The 20,780-nt window shown below is 39.7% G+C and overlaps 1 protein-coding gene across 2 annotated transcripts in view; it reads left to right on the forward strand.

Annotated features, from left to right (window-relative positions):
- myh9b (myosin, heavy chain 9b, non-muscle) overlaps positions 1–20,780 on the forward strand; it is a 127,030-nt gene that overhangs the window by 39,605 nt on the left and 66,645 nt on the right. The window contains exons 4-8 of one of the 2 annotated variants that reach the window (XM_078430425.1): positions 9,852–9,879; positions 11,964–12,057; positions 12,348–12,368; positions 15,846–15,938; positions 16,195–16,258. In XM_078430425.1, coding sequence (XP_078286551.1) covers positions 9,852–9,879; positions 11,964–12,057; positions 12,348–12,368; positions 15,846–15,938; positions 16,195–16,258 — 300 coding nt within the window. The remainder of the gene's footprint in view (positions 1–9,851; positions 9,880–11,963; positions 12,058–12,347; positions 12,369–15,845; positions 15,939–16,194; positions 16,259–20,780) is intronic. The other variant, XM_078430426.1, reaches the window with a different exon arrangement.

Genomic DNA, 20,780 nt, shown 5'->3' on the forward strand with positions numbered 1-20,780 from the left:
GGGCAAATGGCTCAAGTCTTTCTATTGCTTACAAGTTGCATTAAGAATGTGAATGAAATGGAATGGATGCAGAAATTGGTCCTGCCTTAAGAAACAATCCTGGACAAATCTCTAACCTCTAAGCCATCTAACTGGACAAAGATAGCAGGCTTGGGAAATACCACCATCTTCAAATTCCCATCCCAAGTTATAGACCATATTGCCTTCAAACTAGATCTTCCAACTATTGCTTCTTTGCAGGCGTAAAAGTCTGGAATTTCCTATCTAATGGCCATGTGTGGCATTTTCGTTACATTGTTTTCGGTGTTCAAGGTGAACTTGCAACAACTTTTTGGTTGATTAGCGATGGACAATAAGGCAGGTATTTCGAGCAACAGCCTTATGATTGAAACGCATTTAGAAGTAATGGATAATTACTGGTCCAGTGAATTTAACATAGATCTAGTATTTATATAACTTGTGGGGCAGAAAGATCTGAAGAAATAATTGTAGATTCTTGGCAGTATTAAGAAAAACTTTTCTGTCTTCTATAGAAGCATGTAACATTTACTTTCAAGTGATCTTTTGAACAATTACTTTATTCATAAGATTGTTGAGACATTTTTCATCAATGTTGTGCTCTATTTCTGACACAAATTTCAGTTGGATTTGGGAGGGAGTGATATTGGTGAAAGTTGCCTGTGCATTGACATGAAAAATGGTGAAGACCATGGAAGAGGGGGCAAAGCCAAAGAATTATTTTTAGATGAATGATTGAATTTTATTGGAGGCATGTAGGATATTGCAGCTTGTGCTGGGCTTGCAGAAGCACAAGTTAATCATTTATGCTGAATTTGGTGGTTTTAACATTCCAGCAGTTTCATGTTGCAGTGGAAGTAATGTCGCAGCTTGTTCAGACAAGCTAGGTTTTTAACAAGGTATTATCCAGGACGTATGAGCACACTGACAAGTTTTGCCATATAAGGAAAAACCTGACCGACGCATCAAGAATGCAACGAATGTAGCTGATCCACAAGCAAGCGGTTCCAAGACAATCTGTTGTCTTGGACCCCCTTGCCATGCTTTGTCAAGTATGGTTGCTCTACGCAGGTCCTGAGGATGCAGCTGGTGACTCCATCGGGGCCGGTTGCTTTCCACTTGTCGTGCTCAACATAAATGTCAAATTACCTGGTTTATTGAACTAGTACAGATTCAACGTAGAGTATATTTTATTTTGTTGGGGAGGGGGAATTGATTGTGAAATACTGGCTATAAAGTTCTGAATAACTGACTCTCCAATTCACAGTCGAGCACAGAATTAACCTGCATCCCGTTTATTGTAAAATTACCTGATGTTGAATACTGTAATTTCACTTCTGCAGAAACAAGAGATTGAGCAAGTGCCCTTTTGCAGCAATATCAGTTAAATAATTTCTGCTGAATGAACTTTGGAAAGTTTGCATGAATATTTCAGAGACTTTTTAATTAATTTATGAATGGCAATCACGGTTCAGTGTTGATGTACTGGCTTCTAAGTTGGAAGATAAAGGCATATAATCAAGACTGAAACTTTGGTAAGGTACAGATGAGATGTCAACTTTTAGGTTAACGTTGTATAAAGGTACAACCTGCCTTGAAAGGTGTGCTTAAAAGATGTCATGTATTTGAAGAAATGATAAGAAATATTGTCCAGGACAATATTTATTCCGAACTTCAAAATTATAAACGGGTCTTTGGCTATATTGGTGTTTCTGGTGCTTTTGTGTGTTAAATGGAGCTTCTTTCATGTTCCAATAGACTCTGCAAAAATATAATTGTGTTTCTTTGGGACATCCTGTAACTATGAAAGATGTTATTTAAATGTCCTTTGTTTTTTTTTTTGCTAAATTTTAAAGATTAGTAAATGTATATAATAGAATTCCTAAAATCCACTCCTTTTTGTCCTTTGTTATATTGAGATATTTGCTTTCCGCCAATTGCTGTTCAGCAAATAAATGAGGAATTAGCAGTTTGACAAATGTTATTGCAAAACATTGTTGGTTTGATGCAAGAATAAAGTACTTTGTTTTGTAAGTTCCAAGTTGATATATGAGGAAGGAATGACATGGACAGATCAGTGAAAGGGAAATTATGAAATGTGTTGTAAAACTGTCAAGTGAAAGATTATACCAAAAACTTGAATGTTCTTTTGACAAAGCTCTTAGCTCTTGGTACATGGTTCCTGTACAGCCTGTGTTGTGACAAGTCTAAAGGACAGTTACCAGTTCCATTACTAAAATAAAAACCCAACAAAAATAGATCTTAGTTTTGAATTGGGTGTGGTGTTTGTTTTTGTGGTCCTCTTCCCCTGGATGAGGCAACTAAGCCTGCAGATGATAGCATGAAAATAAGATGGTCTTCTTTTCAATTACATTCAATATATGTGCACTGATTACTTGTTCCATGTTGAATAGGCAATACAATCACTTGGTACTAGGCTATTCATTAGGCTATTCCTGTGATGAGGTCTGCCCTGTTATGCATGGCTAAAAATATGAGGTCTGGCTTCCCATCTTCTTGTTTTCTTGTTAAGCAAGTGATTTGAGATGGGAATGAAGATGGCACATTAGAGGCAGATAACATGTTCCCAATGTTGGGGGAGTCCAGAACAAGGGGCCACAGTTTGAGAATAAGGGGTAGGCCATTTAGAACGGAGATGAGGAAGAACTTTTTCAGTCAGAGGGTGGTGAAGGTGTGGAATTCTCTGCCTCAGAAGGCAGTGGAGGCCAGTTCGTTGGATGCTTTCAAGAGAGAGCTGGATAGAGCTCTTAAGGATAGCGGAGTGAGGGGGTATGGGGAGAAGGCAGGAACGGGGTACTGATTGATAGTGATCAGCCATGATCGCATTGAATGGCGGTGCTGGCTCGAAGGGCTGAATGGCCTACTCCTGCACCTATTGTCTATTGTCTATTGTCTATTGTAAACATTTTACATATTTTTCAACGGAAGTATTAAGGATGTTTGAAAGTGTTGGGGGAATATTCTATATTTTTGTTGTTCCCACCATCTTCAATCTCATCCTAATCACAGCCTCCATATTCTAATTTATTTCCAACAGTGAGGAATAAACCTGGGGTAACATTGTTTTCTCTACAAGGAAGTGATTGGTGGTCTTTTGGTCATAACGGCCTAAAGGTAGTGAAACTAGATAATCTGCATTTTGGCTCCTTGAGCTTATTCCACTTTTCAATAAGGTCGTGGCTGATCAGTTATCCCCAAGCCCAGTTCCATTACAATAATGACCTTTATGCCATTATGACCAAAAGACCACCAATCACTTCATTGTAGAGAAAACAAAGTTACCACAGATTTATTCCTCACTGTTGGAAATAAATTAGAATATGGAGGCTGTGATTGAGATGAGAGTGAAGCTGGTGGGAACAACAAAAAGATAGGAGGAGAATATTTCCCCAAAATTTTCGAACCTCTTTGATACTTCAGTTGAAAAGTATGTAAAATGTTTACCATGTGCCATCTTCATTACCATCTCAAATCACTTGCTTAACAAGAAAATACGAAGATGGGAAGCCAGATCTCATATTTTAGCCACGCATAACAGGGCAGACCTCATCACAGGAATAGCCTAATGAATCCATGGACCATACGGTCTGATTTTCTTCTGCACCTTTGTGTGTCAAGAAAATTAATAACATTAATAGTGCGGCAAAATAACCATTTAATGACAGAAGAAACTTGGAGAAAAAGATTGTTCAATGGTGTATTTGTAGGCAAAAAGTCCATTGGACATTGGTGTTTAATCATGGATGTTAATTAGAACTCCCATGCTTTCAAATTGATTTTTTTTTCTCCAAATCTTACAGTCTAGATTGTCTGTTTTTATGAGAATTATCTTCAACTTCTGATACATCACAGTGGAAAACATTTGGGAATTTAAGTTAAAGTATAATCTTAAAATGACTAACCAAACCTCTGGCAAAAATACTGATTATTTGTACATTTTTATACGCAGACAATTCCAAGAATGTACTTTCTTGCAATTATATTAACGTTGTTTAGTTTATATTAAAAATAGTTTGAATTTTCTTTTAAATGACTTAGATGAAGAAGACTGGACTAAATTAGGTGGGTCTCTCTTTATCTCTAGTCATTTTTCACAAACATTTAAGATCCTGTGCCAGGCTTATTTTGGTGCACATATTGCATAATTGGTTCAAGCTGTTTGAACACGCAGCTACTTTTATTTAGCTGATTATATTTAGTTTGACTTCTGACGGGCAGATTTGTCACTATTAAAAGCTAAAACTGGGCAAAGCTGCTACAGGTTGAGAATTTCAAGTGCAGAATACTTGAGTTGAAACCAGTGCCGGAGAATGTAAAATACTGGAGCATAGAAATTCCCCCATGATTAAATTCCTCAGAGCCGGAGAATTGTTTTCAAGTTTGGTGGAACATTTGTGGGAAAAGGAAGTTGGAGGGTGCAGTGACCCAAAGTTTCAGTAAGTCAGAAATGCAAGCTGAGATCATAAAAGTTGCTCTGGTAAGGTTAATGAGCTACAGATTACTCTAGGTATTAGCTTATTATAGATCTTTGTTAGATTTCAATTAGAAATAGTTAATTAGTACTGGTGTATATTGCAGATTCAAAACGTGTCAGAACCGGGGGGTTACAGGTCCACAGAATGCAGGTCCAATGATTCTCGACCTTTTGTGAAAAAGTTTGAGTGCTTGGATTTGTACATCCCAGCTTAATTGTGAGCCTTGAATAACCAGTAAAGAGATCTTTGCCTGTGTTTAGTGTTGGTTACAACACCAAACACAGGACTGTTTAAATAAGTGGGAACATTTATACTGGTTTGATATTCTAATCCAAATAGATAGAGGCTTTTTATAACAGGATGATTTACTTGGTCAAATTTATTGACATTACACATTATCGAATTCACCATCAATCAGACAAATGAAGTTTCATTGAAATACACGATAGTCCAGAATTTAATGGTCAAGGGTATTGCCTGCAGTCCAGCAAAGATTTACCAGGCTGCTTCCTGAGAGCATTCTGTATCCATCGTAAACGTTTTTGACCTGCATTTATTGAAATTTCAAAGAATAATAATGTGCTATAATTTATAATATAATACATAATTTAAAAAATCTTATTGAACGACAAGATCCAAAGGGACTGGAATATCGGGATAAATTCTGGACTATCCTATATTTCGATGTAACTTGATTCTTCTCTATCACTGGGGTGATAAATATTAAGACGTTTCCATTAGAGTCTTGAATGGTGAAGCATACTTACAAGGGGGCAGTTCCCTAAAGCTGACATGCATAGGAATTTCTTAGAGGTTTGTGAACTGTAATTTGCTGTCTTTGGAGGCTTTGTTGGCTAGATTACTGGAGGTGATAGATAAATCTTTGCAAGATTGGGCAATTGCGGGCTATGTGGTACTGGCACAGAAAGGGTTAATGCATGGAATAATGCTTGGATTGATGAAAAACTTGAATAGCAGACATAAAATACTGGAGTAACTCACATCTCTGGATAATATGAATAGGTGACGTTTTGGGTTGGGACTCTTCTATTGCACTTTTGTCTTTAAAAAAAATATAAACGAGCATCTGCAGTTCCTTGTTTCTAATTGCCTATTCCTGCTTCTGTTTTTGTTTGTGTATTCTTGTGTGTCTTTAATTCCTTTCATTCTTATTTAATATCCAGGCACACATAATTACACTTGGCAATAAATTGAATTGTTTTTTTTCTTTTTTGCACTATAATCTATTCATTCATAGGAAACAGTGATGGGCTCAAACTGTGACCCGGTTTTCATAATCTGTTTTACTAATAGCACAAGCATAACTGAAATTTATTAACTGGTAGGTTGTCGCGATGTTTGCATGAAGTTTTAACAAAAGCTGCTATTCCTACAATGTGCAAACTAATTGAACTGATCTTTAAGCAAAAAATATGCTGAGCAGTGATTGCATAATGAGTCAGCTCTATGATAGAACAAGTACTCCTTCCAGTCTTTCCACCATATCCTGTAGCTTTCCCCTTCAAAGACAAATCAAATTCCCCATCAAAAGTTGCCTTCCACCACTGTTCAGACAATTAATTACACATTGAATTATTTCACCCATTTTGCCTCATTCTTTATGAACTGTTTACAATGATCTTGTGTTCCGAAGTGTTTACAAGTAACAGCTGAAAACCTTGTGGCATTTCTTTATTTTGAGATGTTAGTGTTCTGTTTTGTTGATTGGCCACCTTTAATTAATTAGGAAGTAGTTTAGTTTAGAGATACAGCATGGGAACGGATCCTTCGGCTCACACAAATACATGCCACCCATTAATTGCCTCTTCACATTAGTTCAATGTTATCTCTTTCTCCCTATGCACGGAGGAGAATGTACAGGTCAATTAACCTACAAAACAGCAGCTCTGGGATGTAGGAGAAAACCAGAACACCCAGAGGATGCCCACGTGGTCTCGAGTGAGAATGTTGATACTCCATACAGACAGCATCTGAGGTCAGGATTCAATCCAGATCTCTGATGCTGTGAGGCAGCAGCTCTCCCAGCTGCACCGTGTACCACCCCATGCTTTTCCCTATAGTCTCCTATACCTTTCTCGTGCTGCAGTTGTAAAAAATATATTGGTTAGACTGCACTTGGAATATTGTATGCAGCTCTGATTGCCACATTGCAGAAAGGATCTACTAGCAATAGAGAATGCATAAGAGATTCAGCAATGTATAGTCAGGGATGGATGGCTGTAGTTATTAGGGGAGTTTGGGTCACTTGGGTTTGTTCTCACGATCTTTTAGCTGAGGGGAAACTTCGAGAGATTGGCAAAATTATGACGGGCCTTAATAGGGTAGAGAATCAGAATCTTTTTTCCCAAAGCAGAAGAGTCCAGAGCTAGGGGACACAGGTTTGCAGTGAGAGGGCAAATTTTAAAGGAGATCTTAGAAGGGTACATTTTTCTGAGGGTGGCGAATATCTGGAATGAGCTGTTAGTGATGGTGGTGGAGGCAGATACAATTACAATGTTCAAAGGGCCCCCTGATGGGTACTTGGATTGGAAAGGAATAGAAGGATTGTGGGCTGAATTCAATATTGGTCTGCCTAGCTTGTTGATTCTAGCTTGTGTATTTGTTTAAAACTTTTGTGAGTGCAACTAAAAGAACTATTTATTTTCTGTTGTGCGCAATACTATACACTTGTACTGTATCTGAGATGCTTATCTAAGAGGTATCTAAGTGCTAATGTGCAGTGATTCTTGTACTGAACTGTATACAAAAATGGATTTCACTGTACCTCTGTACATGTGACAATAAAGTACCATTTAGTATGAAAGTTAATATCTTAAAATCATTGCTTTTTCCATTTGTTCAGCTGTGCCATTTTACAGCTGTGAACAAGAGGCTCTTGCATGACTTGCAATAGACTGAAATTTGTTCCTTTGATGGAAACTTCTGCCTATATCTACCATGGCATTGCCTACATCTCACCTCCTTTTATATCCTTAATCAATGCTCTCCCCCCTCCCCAGTATCATTTGCCAAATCTATCCCACGGACCTTGTAATCTATTACATTCCGATCTAACATCTGACTGTTGCAGATGTCTCAGAAATGGTCATGCGGTTCATTTATCTTGATTTTTATGTCTCAGGTTTTTTTCAGATATTTGCAGCAGTAATGCATATTTTGGCCTTGTATCTTAACCCATATCTTTGAATTTATTCAAATATTTTAATTCAAATATTTCTTATTTTCTCTCCTAATTCAATTGTTTAATATCTTTTGATTGTCCCTTCATCTACAACAACCAAAGCATGAGCATATTTTTATCTCTCAAATTCATACTTTTGAATATTTTAGTACTATTACCAGCACCCTCTTATCCTCGCCCCTTCCTCCCATTTACTAGATAATTTATCTTGTGTTTGCTGATGTCCTTGTTTAGACTTCATTTCTAGTCGAACAGTCTTGTTCTAGTTGAACAGTCTGTCTCAATGTAGTACTGTCTTGTCGTGGTACTTGTATATCATGAAATAGAACCTCTTTCTCCCAAATTATTTCAGCCATATGTTCATCTTGCTTTGCCTACATGCGTTTGCTTCTGATAGTCAAGTGATAAGGACACAGTAGCAGGAAAAAGCTTTTCAGCTCCTCGAGCCTATTCTGCCATTTAATAAGATAATCTTTTACTGTAGCACCACTATCCTGTATTTTTATAATTCTTTATTCCTTTAATATCCATTGATCTCTTTCCCCAAACATACTCTGTGACTGAACCTCCACAGCCCTGTTCAGTAAAAATCTCCGAAGAACTGCCCTTTAGACGAATAAATATTTTCTCACCTCACCTCTCAACTGTGTGTGGCTTTAATCACTTTCTCCACATCTTGTTACTGTAGATGAGCAAAATTAATGTTTAATGGGCTCAGTGGGGTGTTTACTGTTGGAGAATGGGCACAATAACAGTGTCTCCATTCTGGACTTCCGTATTCACTTGAGATACCCTCAGAAATGATTCTGGTTGTCTGTGGCAGTATAAACTCAAGGTTTGTTGTAGTTTGTATTTATTTTGGTGACGAGTAAAAGGAAATTTCTGAATCATTAACATTTTACTCTTGAGTGTAGCTTCTAAATGAAAACTGTAATTCCAGTGACCATTTGGTGTTCAAATAGGCAATGTACTTGGATCTGAATGAGTCATGTGTCCCTGATTCGCTATCCGTATTTCTTCAGGTAACTCTGCAGCTGAGTATAGGAGTGACATCATTGCTGTTTCTCCCATTTAAGTTAAACAAAGAAGTGGACTTTGAGTCTCTAAAACAGTAAAATTAAATATTAATTTCCTGAAGCTAGTTGTGGCAGCCCTATAGTTTCACGAAACGTCTCAATCGGATTAAACAGTTCTGTTACGCCTTTTGAATTTAAGATATGTGGGGATGAAAGGATATGTTTATATCTTTGATTCTGACGTGACTATGTTCATCCCCAGGTTTAGCAGACAAAATTAATGCCACCCACCAATAAATAATCAACAAAATAGCAGGCAACTTGGTGATGGATCTTCTGAGACAATAGTTGATTCAGTGCAAGTTACAATATTCTCTCAAGAAAGATTTATTACTTTTTCAGAACAGTATCATAAGAAGAGAACATAGAATTGGGGATGAGGTATCTTTTATTTTTGATCCGCTAAGTCCGTTTCATGCACCATACAGTCCAAGGTTGCATATAGTAGTGTACAGAATAAAAATAACACCTTGCCTTGCCTTCCCCCCTGCTGCTACCTCCATTGGCCACATTATTTGTACTTTGACCTGTACGTGTTGCGAATGACGTATGCAACCCATCGATGCATTGCTTCATATCTGTATCACCAAAAAGGGTGTTTTAACTTGTGTACCTGGAATTATTTCAGGGAAGTGAATCATGTATTTAGTCATCTGAGGTGACAAAGGTTGTTTGCATTTTGATATCCTCATGCATTCTTGTGATGTAACGTAAGCTTGTTAAAAAAATTGGTACGTTTACTTATCCTGCTACCATTGGCGCAAATCGAGTTTTAGATTCTTTTAATTTTATTTGTCTCGATTTGCATATTTCAAAATGATTATGTTGAATAGAGGTTGATTTTCTTTAAAAATGAAAAACAAAATTATTTTTGAACTTCATCTGCAACATATTTGAGATGAGTGTTCGCAGCTAAGTGCACCAACTTTGGATAATTATTTTTAAGATTGCAGGGTGAATTTAATAATACTAACCATGAGTTGGGACACATTGAGAGCACCAGGTAAAGAATGGAAGCTGATTGTATCAATAATTAATATTTAATTTGCTTCATTTCAGATCGTGAGGACCAGTCAATCCTATGCACGTGAGTGCCATTTTCCTGAATTAAAAAAAATAGTGGTTTAATTAGCTTGTTTTGTTTAATTTTCATGTTGTAGGAAATTAAATTGAGCTTCAATTTCCTTTGAAAATAAAGGCAATATACATGTACAATATGTACATCTCCAATAATTCATTATCTGAAAGCCATATTTCAAAGTAACTACATTACCTTTGTGCTTTCTTAAACAGCAGGTAACTTTTAAAAGGTGGCTCATATATGTTATGGATATTTTATGTCATACCATCACACCCGGTTATCTTTGCAACCAAATAAATCATTGAGTTTTAAGATGCGGTTATGATTGCTACAAGATAAAATATTCTTGCAGAGAATGTGTTGAATATGTTCTTTTGACAGGAAAGTTAGAGCTGTTGGAAATACTAGTCACCTCTCCGACTGACACTCCTAGAACAAGAATTGCCACAAGTTAGTTCCATCCACCTCACACAAGTAGGCAATGTTTGTCTTGTTTGATTTGGATCTTCTACCTTTATGGGAGCTATTGTTTTCTGACGGATCACATCTGATGCCAACACCCCAACAATGATTCTTTCATGATAAGTCAATTTTGTGAGTAAAGGAGAGCCTCACTGTAGTTACTTTAAGCCTAGAAATAATCAGGTGTTCTATTTTTCTAATAAAATGTGAATTTGTTTCCGATATATCATATCATATATATACACAGCCGGAAACAGGCCTTTTCGGCCCTCCAAGTCCGTGCCGCCCAGCGATCCACGTACATTAACACTATCCTACACCCACTAGGGACAATTTTTACATTTACCCAGCCAATTAACCTACATACCTGTACGTCTTTGGAGTGTGGGAGGAAACCGAAGATCTCGGAGAAAACCCACGCAGGTCACGGGGAGAACGTACAAACTCCTTACAGTGCAGCACCCGTAGTCAGGATCGAACCTGAGTCTCCGGCGCTGCATTCGCTGTAAAGCAGCAACTCTACCGCTGCGCTACCGTGCCGCCCGGGGTTCCCGTCATATACTTGTGACATGGTTGTAATTAGACGTAGACAATGGTCTGAATGGCTACTTTCTAAGCTGTCTGTGATAGTGTTCCCTTCCCCCCACTTATTTCTCATTAACCTATTCTATCATGCAAACACATCCACCCCACCCTGATTCTTCTATCGTCCTCATCAGAATCAGAATCACCTTTATTGTCATCCAAAAAAAACAAGTCTTTTGGACGAGATTTCGTCACCCACAGTCCAACAATAAGAGCAATAAAATAAGCAATTACACACAGCAACAAACCAACACAAAACAAAAAAAGAAACATCCATCACAGTGAGTCTCCTCCAGTTACCTCCTCACTGTGATGGAAGGCCAGAATGTCTTTTCTCTTCCCCTGCCGTCTTCTCCCGCGGTCAGGCTGTTGAAGTTGCCACGTTCCAGGCCGTGCCGGATGGTGAAAGGTCCACAGCGGGCCGACCCAAGCCCCGCGATTCGGGGCAGGCGAAGACGCTGCCGCTGCACGTCGGGGCGGTCGGGGTTCCCGTCATTAGGGTTCCCGTCATTGAAGCCCCTGCCGGGCAGAGAAAATCCCGAAAGGGGTAATTACAAGGGGTAATTTTAGGTAGCCAACTAACATGCGCTCTTCAGGATGCGATGGAAGATTTCAGTAGGGGAGTTAACTTGTGCAATTACAAGGTGAATTGGCAAACTCCACGCAGCACCCAATATCGGAATCAAACCTCTGTTTCTGGAGATGTGAGGTAGCTGCACGACATACAGCGCCACTTTGCTGCCCGTTGGTATCTTGACCAGATATTCTCCATGCATGGTACAATTTAAATTTATTTTCAAGCGGACGTGGTTATGACGCTGGGGTTGAGGTAATCTAAATGCTCTATAATTATGTTTTAAGATCAATCAATTATTCTTTGTACAACATTTGTACATTTCTCAAAGGTAAAAGGCAGTTCCCCAAAATGATTTTAATTGAAGGTAATTGTTTATGTTATTGCTAAAAGTCCTTTAATTCTGTTCCACGGCTTTTAACCTGTGCATGAAACCTGGAATTGTTTAAATAAATGGTTTTATTTTCAGAGGAGAATCTGGTGCCGGTAAGACGGAGAATACCAAGAAAGTGATTCAGTATTTGGCCCATGTTGCCTCTTCACACAAGTCTAGAAAGGAACAAGTAAGTGTCTTTTAATGTATGCAGGTGAATGCTTAGTCATTTTTAATTTGGTCATTGTAATAGTTTTATTAATCTATATGAAATTGATTTCAAAATATACAATACCAAACATTGTGATCAATCTGTTCCTGTAAAATTTTATCATTGAAATTATGACTGATCAAATTATAGTTTAACATTTCATAACCGCATATTAGGTTGTTAAATCCCTTTAACAAAGTAAATTCTTGAAAGTTTCTTGCATATTTTTGCATGCAGTTGATAACACTTTCCCCCTTCAACATTTGCAGCAGTCTACGGTGTTAGCATACGTGAGTGGGTTATTATAATTTGATTTGCATATTCTGCACTTTTTATGCATTTATATACAGATCTGTTGGCTGTTTGGGGAAGTTGCTCAATTGATTTAGGAAATTGACTTTTGGGCAATAAAAACTCTTGATTTGCAACTTCCCCCTGATTGAACAAACTCCTGGACTTGGAGATATGATACAGATGTAGTTTAGTGTTTGCTTAATAGTACTTTCCACTAAAGAAATGGAACTAAGCAAATGCAGTGGTCATATCTGTAAACATTCATTGCAGCAAAATTGTGGCTGGAATCGATATGCAATAATTTGATCGCATCCAGACCAGAAAATACCATTTATGATTTGCATAGTCTAATTTCAAATATTGGTCCTACTTAATATCAGGAACATGATTGTCCTGGCAGTCACCACAATGATAAACACCAAATTTCAGAAATTCTGGTCATTTTTCCTGGACTGTTGTCTACTTTGGATGGATTTGGAAGCAAATTACAGCTCAGATCTGTATATTATTTATGTTGCATGCTTTGGGTGTAAAGGTGGTGTAAGTGTTTCTTGAAGGTTCTGTTAAAATTGGAGGTGTTTGCATAGAACAATGTTTAATAACTCAATTGGGATGTTTCCCATCCTGAAGGAATCTTGTGTCATTCATTCCGGGAAGTGATTGGGGGCTCTGTGGTACAAAATGAAATGTTAATAGTGAAGGTTTTTCGAAACCTTACTTTTACACACCTCAACATGAAAAAAATATTAAAAAGAGAGAAAATCAAAGTGTTCATGTAGGAAATCACTTCTTCCCCATCTAATGCGACTTTAGCTATTTTTATTTGTGTGGTTTTATTATCTGCTTAAAAATAAGTTTATTGGAGAATATTTTTACGGCAAAAGTTGCTTCCCCTCCACTATATTGTCTTAGTCTTTGCAACCGCTGTCTAGTTTGTTCCTCTGACCAGGAAAGAGATGTTACACATTTTTTAAAGTAAAAATGTCCCTTCAAGTGCAAATTCTTCACATCACAAGTTTGTTATTAAATGGGCAGTTAAAAATCTATGAATTCAGTCAAACTGTTATAAAACTCAAACTTAAGGTCAAATTTATTTTGATTTTGACTAGCTACCTTTCAGTTGTTCCCTTAATCAAACTTTTTATTCGCAGTTAGCCTCTTGTCAGTGTTCCATTTAATCGACAACAATATGTAGCACAAAACCTACGCCTGCATTTATAAGCTTCTATTATGTGCTTCACTGGATTCCACCCCCTCTAACATGTCACAGGAAATATTTTTAAATCCTCTAATAGGATTTTAGCTTTACCTCTAAAAAGTAATTTGTCCAGAATATATAATCTTGATTGCCATTTATCAGGATGAGTCCATATAGTGAACACTAATCTTGAGGCACAGATGTGAAATGACTGTTCAGAATGCAACTTTGTGATGTTGTTAATTGTGCTGTAATAATTATGTACGTAATTCTGTGTAAAATTAAAGTCTCACCATTGCATTGTAGAGCTGCAATAGTGTACTAACCATCAATTGATAAAGCACCATTGTTTGTGGAATAAATTATTTCATTTCGAAATCCATTAAGTAAATGCAACACAACTTCAAATTGACAATAAGGCATTATTATTACAAAAAGTCAAATTTTCCATTGTCCAAATTTGGTTCATTCTAAAATAAATTAAAGTGATTTTATTGGATTGCTTTACCGCTCTACTAGATTGAACAGTTTCCATGTCTTGCTTCTTACCTGCCTAATGTAGCACTAATGCTAAAGAAAGCTACTGACATATTCTAACAATGTTATAAATGGTGGAATTAATAATTGGTGTCTCAGTTTGTTGTCCATTACATTTTAAAAATATGTGTGGCATGCCTCAAATTAGGGGGCTGAATTTGTTTCTTCCTGTGATACTTTTTCCACATCCTGTATACTGCATTCTTTTTCACATCCATTCTACGAAATTGATCCTAATTCCTTCAATGGACATTTTATAGAAATTGAGTGAAGCCAAATATCTGAATCTTGGGCTGTGTTGTGATTTTTGCAAAGACTCTCACTGAAATGATTTCTCTCCTTGGATCAAAGACAAGTGAATGTTTATAAAACAACCTTCATTATCTGTGGGCAGGTGATAAATCTTCACTAGAGTTGTTTTTCCAAGTTTGCATTTTGGGCATGTCAGACCATTTGTGTAGTTGGTGTCATCAGCCACAAACCTGGATGCTCTGAAGTGTATCTTCCAGGTAATTTAAGATCAGCATTCTTGACCCAAATGAAATTTGTGTGGACATGAGTTGAAAAACTCCCCAAATTAATGTTGTTATCAATCATGTTTTTAAGTACTTTTTTTTAAAGTACTTTTAAAAATGTAAACTCCTTTTGAGCAGGTAAAAATGAGGTGAGAAAACACTTTTTCACCCAGAGAGTTGTGAATTTGTGGAATTCTCTGCCACAGAGGGCAGTGGAAGCCAAATCACTGGATGGATTTAAGAGAGAGTTAGATAGAGCTCTAGGGGCTAGTGGAATCAAGGGATATGGGGCGAAGGCAGGCACGGGGTATTGATTGGGGATGATCAGCCATGATCACAATGAATGGCGGTGCTGGCTCGAAGGGCCGAATGGCCTCCTCCTGCACCTATTTTCAATGTTGGTCTATGAACAGCTACTAAATTGTGTGCTTAAAGAAGCTCTGATTTGTGTGTAAATTTAAGTGTTGTATTAAGAGGGAATAGACACAAAAAGATGTACGCCATATTTGTGCATGACTTGCTGAAGGGATAGTGGTGAGATGAAAATCTTACCACTCTTTCAACAAATTGCAGAGAACTTTGGACCTTGATGTTACTAATGGCCTACTAGAAATAATGGTGTTGATTTGTCATGAGTTTCTAAACCAGTCAACTGCATATATAATGAAAGTAGAAATCACATTGTTAGCCTAGATTAAATCTTGGTATACATGCCTGTCAAGTGCTTCAAGGTAGCACCTTCCTGCCTCAACATTGAATTTCACGGAGATTTACAAAAAGTGATTCAATGCTGCTCAGAGAGGGAATCCTTTTATGACTGCTAGTCAGGAAGTTATTCAGTGCTTATTTGGAATTGCATCTCTCGTGTCAGCCCTTCTAACCCTCCCTCTCCTCGCCCCCTGCAAAAACAAGTTCCAATGACACTGCCACAGCACTAGGTCTGCCTAGTTTTGAAACCTAACTTCAAGTCTGATTATTAATGGCCAAAATTCAAAATTTTCTTAGATCCTGTGTCTGCTTGTTCCAGTTAAATGTTTGCATGCCCTTTCAGTGACCACAAGTGCATTTTTGTACCCTCATAGCAGTCAACTGTTGCTTCTAAAGTCTTTCATGTTGCATCAAAGTTGTTGCATATCTGTAAGCGATGCTTCAGTCTGCAATTCTCTGGTTCTATTTGGAAAGCAGATGTTTCCAAACTAATCTATGTAATGCTGTTATTACAGGGAGAGCTTGAGAAGCAACTACTCCAAGCGAACCCTATCCTCGAAGCCTTTGGTAATGCAAAAACTGTGAAAAACGACAACTCTTCTCGATTTGTGAGTAATAATTATTATCACGCCCAAGGCTAGTAAACAACAGCACGGGCATAGACTCAAAAGTTTCTAAGATACTTTTTTTTGTTACTAGTTTCTTAGATCTGTGGCTTTTGCTAAAGTACCTTTGGCTACAAATATGTTTGATAAACAAAATATAATGGAAAAAGTAGCCAAAGCAACCAACCTTTAAATCGTAAGGTCTGTATTCCTCTGCAGTGTACTTTCAAGTATTTAACATGTACTCTTCATTTTACAGGGTAAATTTATTCGAATCAACTTTGATGTAAATGGCTACATTGTTGGAGCCAATATTGAAACTTGTATCCTTTACATCTATGAAAAGCTGAAATGCAGAATTACTGCAATATTGGAATGCAGCCATTTAATGTGTTACCTAGTGTAGCTCCAATACAATACAATATCTTTATTGTCGTTGTGCAAGTACAATGAGATTAAGAATGCCACTTCCACATCGATGCTATAAAATAAATAAATAAATCACAGCAAAACCAGAAACAACGAAGGGGTGGGTGGGGGTGGGGGGATGGGGTGGGGGGGGGGGGGGGGGAAATAAGGTAAAGTGCAAAAAAAAAAAGTTTAATGCAGAGTCAGTTGTGCCAGATGACCCTGGGGGCAGAGACAGATCATGGGCTCTCAGCAGGTCCGATTCAGAGCAGCTATACCTCTAGGAATAAAGCTGTTTCTTAGTCGGGAGATAATAATAATAATAATAAGCATTTATTTTATATAGCGCCTTATCAGGTGCTCAAAGCGCTTTACATAAACAATCAAACATAAAAACAAACAGACAAACTATCCTAACGGAGAAGCGGCGAATAAACAACGCCAGCGTCCTCTCACGTCAGGGTCCGGCAGTAGAGAACAAAAAGCACAGGACACACAGATACAATTTTTACACAATTTTTTACACAAACAGCCATCACAGTGATTGCTCTAGGCACACCCTCACTGTGATGGAAGGCAAAGTCTTATCTCCTCCTGATTTCTTCTCCCGTGGTGCCACGAGGTGATCGAGGCTCCCAACTTTTTGAAGCCCCCACTGGGTGATGGAAAGTCCCAGGGCCGAGCCGAGCAGGCCGATGAAGGTCCTGAGCCCCCACCGGGCGATGGTAAGTCCCAGGGCCGAGCCGAGCAGGCCGATGAAGGTCCTGAGCCCCCACCGGGCGATGGAAAGTCCAGGGCCGAGCCAAGCAGGCCGATGAAAGTCTTGAGCCCCCACCGGGCGATGGAAAGTGCTGCGGCCGAGCCACGCAGGGCGATGAAGGGCCTGCGAGCGGGTTGATCAAACCTCGCACTTCGGGGCGGTTGAAGCTGCTACGGCTGGAGCTCCCGAAAGCCGGTCGCCAGCCAGGGACCTGCGAACTCCAGATGTTGCGGTCTGCAGGGCCCACGGCCGAAGCCTCCGAGATGGTAAGTCCAGGCCCTGCGACCGGAGTCTTCAAGGTCGATCCCAGCTGGAGGCCGCCGACTCCACGATGTTAGGCCGTAGCGCGAACGGAGATACGACACGGTAAAGGTCGCATCTCCGTTGAGGAGGAGATTTGAAAAAAGATTTCCCCCAACCCCCCCCACCACCCCCCCACATATACAGAGTTAAAAATAGAACAAAACGTACAATTAAACGATGACAGACAAAAAAAAAAAAAAAAAGACAGAGAGACTGCCGGTGAGCCGCAGCTGCAGAACACAGCCACGCCCCTTTTGATGCGGGCGTAGAAGGCCTTGTAACGTCTGCCAGATGGAAGTAGTTCAAACAGACTGTGGCTTGGGTGTTTGGAGTCCTTGTAGATGCAGGTGGCTTTCCTGAGGCAGTGTGCGTTGTAGATGTCCTCTAGGGCTGTTAGCTGTATCCCAATGATCCTCTGCGCTCTGCAGACGGCCCGCTGAAGAGCTCTCATGTCTGCTGCCGTGCAGCTGAGATACCACACATCGATGCCGTATGTCAGTATGCTCTCTGTGGTGCAGTGGTATAAGGTCATCAGTAACTGTTGGGGCAGACCGACCTTTTTCAGCATTCTCAAGAAAAACAGCCGTTGCTGTGCTTTCTTGACTAGCGCAGCAGCGTTAGTGGACCATGTGAGGTCCTCTGAAATGTGTGTGCCCAGAAACCTGGAGCTGGACACTCTCACTACTCTGTCCCCGTTGATGAAGACTGGAGCGTATTCCACATTCTGTGATCTTCTAAAGTTGGTTAGTTAGCTCCTTGGTCTTAGTTGTGTTTAGGGACAGGTTGTTCTCTGAGCACCAGCTCGCCAGGTTCTGCACCTCCACTCTAGGCTGATTCATTGCCGTTGGAGATCAGCCCGATCACCGTTGTGTCATCCGCAAATTTGACGATGGAGTTGGCGAATGCAGGAACACAGTCATTGGTGAAGAGGGAGTAGAGGATGGGGCTCAATACACAACCCTGTGGTGTTCCAGTACTCAGAGTGGTAGTGGAGGACAGGTGGAGGCCCATTTTCACTGCCTGAGGGCGTTCCGTCAGGAAATTCAGGATCCAGTTGCATATTAACGAGCTGACGCCTAGCTGGTGGAGTTTGGAGGTGAGCTTGGTGGGGATGACAGTATTGAAGGCAGAACTATAGTCTATAAATAGCATCCTCACGTATGTGCCCTGTCTCTCCAGGTGAGTCAGGACGGTATGAAGAGCCAGAGAGATGGCGTCCTCTGTGGATCTATTTGCTCCGTATGCGAACTGATGTGGGTCTAGTGAGGCTTTGATGTGGGAAAGGACCAACCTTTCAAAGCACTTCATAACTATCGGTGTGAGGGCAACCGGGCGGTAGTCGTTCTGATTGCTGATGTTTGCTTTTTTCGGTACCGGCACTATGGTGGCTGACTTCAGGCACTTCAGGACCGTTGCCAGAGATGGACCGTTGCAGTGGGTGCATTCAAAGTCCTGAAATTGTAAGGTGGTTTCCTCAGGCCATATTTTGACTGTCTTTATTGTAGGTTTGGTCTTGTGGATGAGAGGTGTGTATGCTGGAATCAGGAACAGTGAAAGGTGGTCAGATTGTTCCAGGGCAGAGCTTTGTATGAGTCCTTGACGTTAGTGTATACTTTGTCCAGCGTGTTAGAGCCCCTGGTGGGGCACTGCACATGCTGGTGGAATTTGTGGAGCACAGCTTGTAGGTCGACCTGGTTAAAGTGCCTTGCAACAATGAGGGGGCCGTTGGGGTGAGCATCCTGCTGTTTACTGAGTGCAGCTGTGCTAACGCTAGATCAGCATTAGCTTGTGGTGGAATGTATACAGCTATTATGATAACGACGGAGAATTCCCGAGGCAGATAAAACGGCCGACATTTAAGCAGTAGGTGTTCCAGATCTGTGGAACAGTACCTCTCTATTGCAGTGTGGTTGGTGCACCAGTCATTATTGATGAAGACACAGAGAACCCCGCCCCTGCTCTTACCGGCGTCCTTTGTTCTGTCTGCACGATGTAGTGACCGGGTTCGTTAGCTCCACATCCCCGTCGGGAACCAGCATGTTGAGCCACGTCTCCGTGAAGCTCAGCGCGCAGCAGTCTTTCAGTGGTCTTTTTGTGTTCAGCCATAGCCTTACCTCGTCCAATTTGTTGGTGAGTGACCGGACATTTGCGAGGAAAATGCTCGATAAGGATGGTCTTTATGGAGCCCTTCGTAGCCTGGCCTGTACCTCCGCGCGCCGTCCACTTTTTTGCTTTCTCTCCCGGTGCTGCCTCCATCTCCTTCCTGCCGGTGTGGTGATCCCAGGAGCTGCTGGTGCTCTGACCAGCTCTGTCGGGATGTTGCTGATGGTTTTTAAAAACCCGTTGTTCACAGCTGTGACCGATGTTGAGTAGTTCCGTGCGGTTCCATGAGCGATCCGCCCTGCATGAGTAGTATCGATATGGAGAGCACAAAACCGCTGTGTCTGGTCGCGCCGCCATTTTTACGCAACAAGTTCTGTTTTGGGGCCCTTGGACTTTGAAATGTTTATGCGGAATCTGTGCCTTGGGGTTTAAATTTATTACACTTTAATAACACAGAATGAAAGGGGAGGAACCGTTACTTTGAAAGTTAAAGCAGATTTTTATCTGATTATATTTTCTTGGGGAAATAATTTGCAAGAAATTATCTGACTCAAAAAAAATAGAATCATTCTGGAATGTATTCAGTGATCTCTGGAGAAAATGAATTTTGGAGAAGCAGAAGGAAGAATTTGGGAGGAAAGCTGACATCTCTGATCAGAGAAACTGTGACTGTGAAACTGATGGAAGAATTTTAATTATATTGAATGGAAATAAATACAAAGGAAGGATTGTAATTAGGAATTCCAACATACTTCAGAGCGAAAGGAGGAAATTGATTTTTGTGTATCTGGAAATCAAATAATTACAGATTTTAATTTTTCAGTGTTGAGTAGCCAAATGGAAAATTTGAGTCATGAATCATGTTTTTATTTTGCAGTGTATTATTATCAATGTTACATTGGTATGTGGGATGTAGCAAATAAAGAATATTTTGAAGCCATTAAAATCGGCGAAAAAGCCAGGCCCCATTGGGCCCTCAAATACTGAGAGTTAGAGCCTGCTTTTAGTTTTGGTTTGCGAATCGCTATGAAATAATATACACATTCATGGAATGATAAATAACAAAACACAAGTGGCTCTTTGCCCCATTTGGAGTTCAACCAACTTTGAAGATTCAGTTAATCACAATTCTAAGAAATTCCCTTTATCACTAGTCTTTTCTGTAAATATTTAACCAGTTTGTTTAGAATTTGCTATTAAACCTGTATTTATTGCCCCATGAGGTGGTGCTGTCAAAATCCTAACTACCCATTCCTTATATTTACAATTTA

Source organism: Rhinoraja longicauda, chromosome 40 (assembly GCF_053455715.1).
Source record: "Rhinoraja longicauda isolate Sanriku21f chromosome 40, sRhiLon1.1, whole genome shotgun sequence".
Classification (NCBI taxonomy): domain Eukaryota; kingdom Metazoa; phylum Chordata; class Chondrichthyes; order Rajiformes; family Arhynchobatidae; genus Rhinoraja; species Rhinoraja longicauda.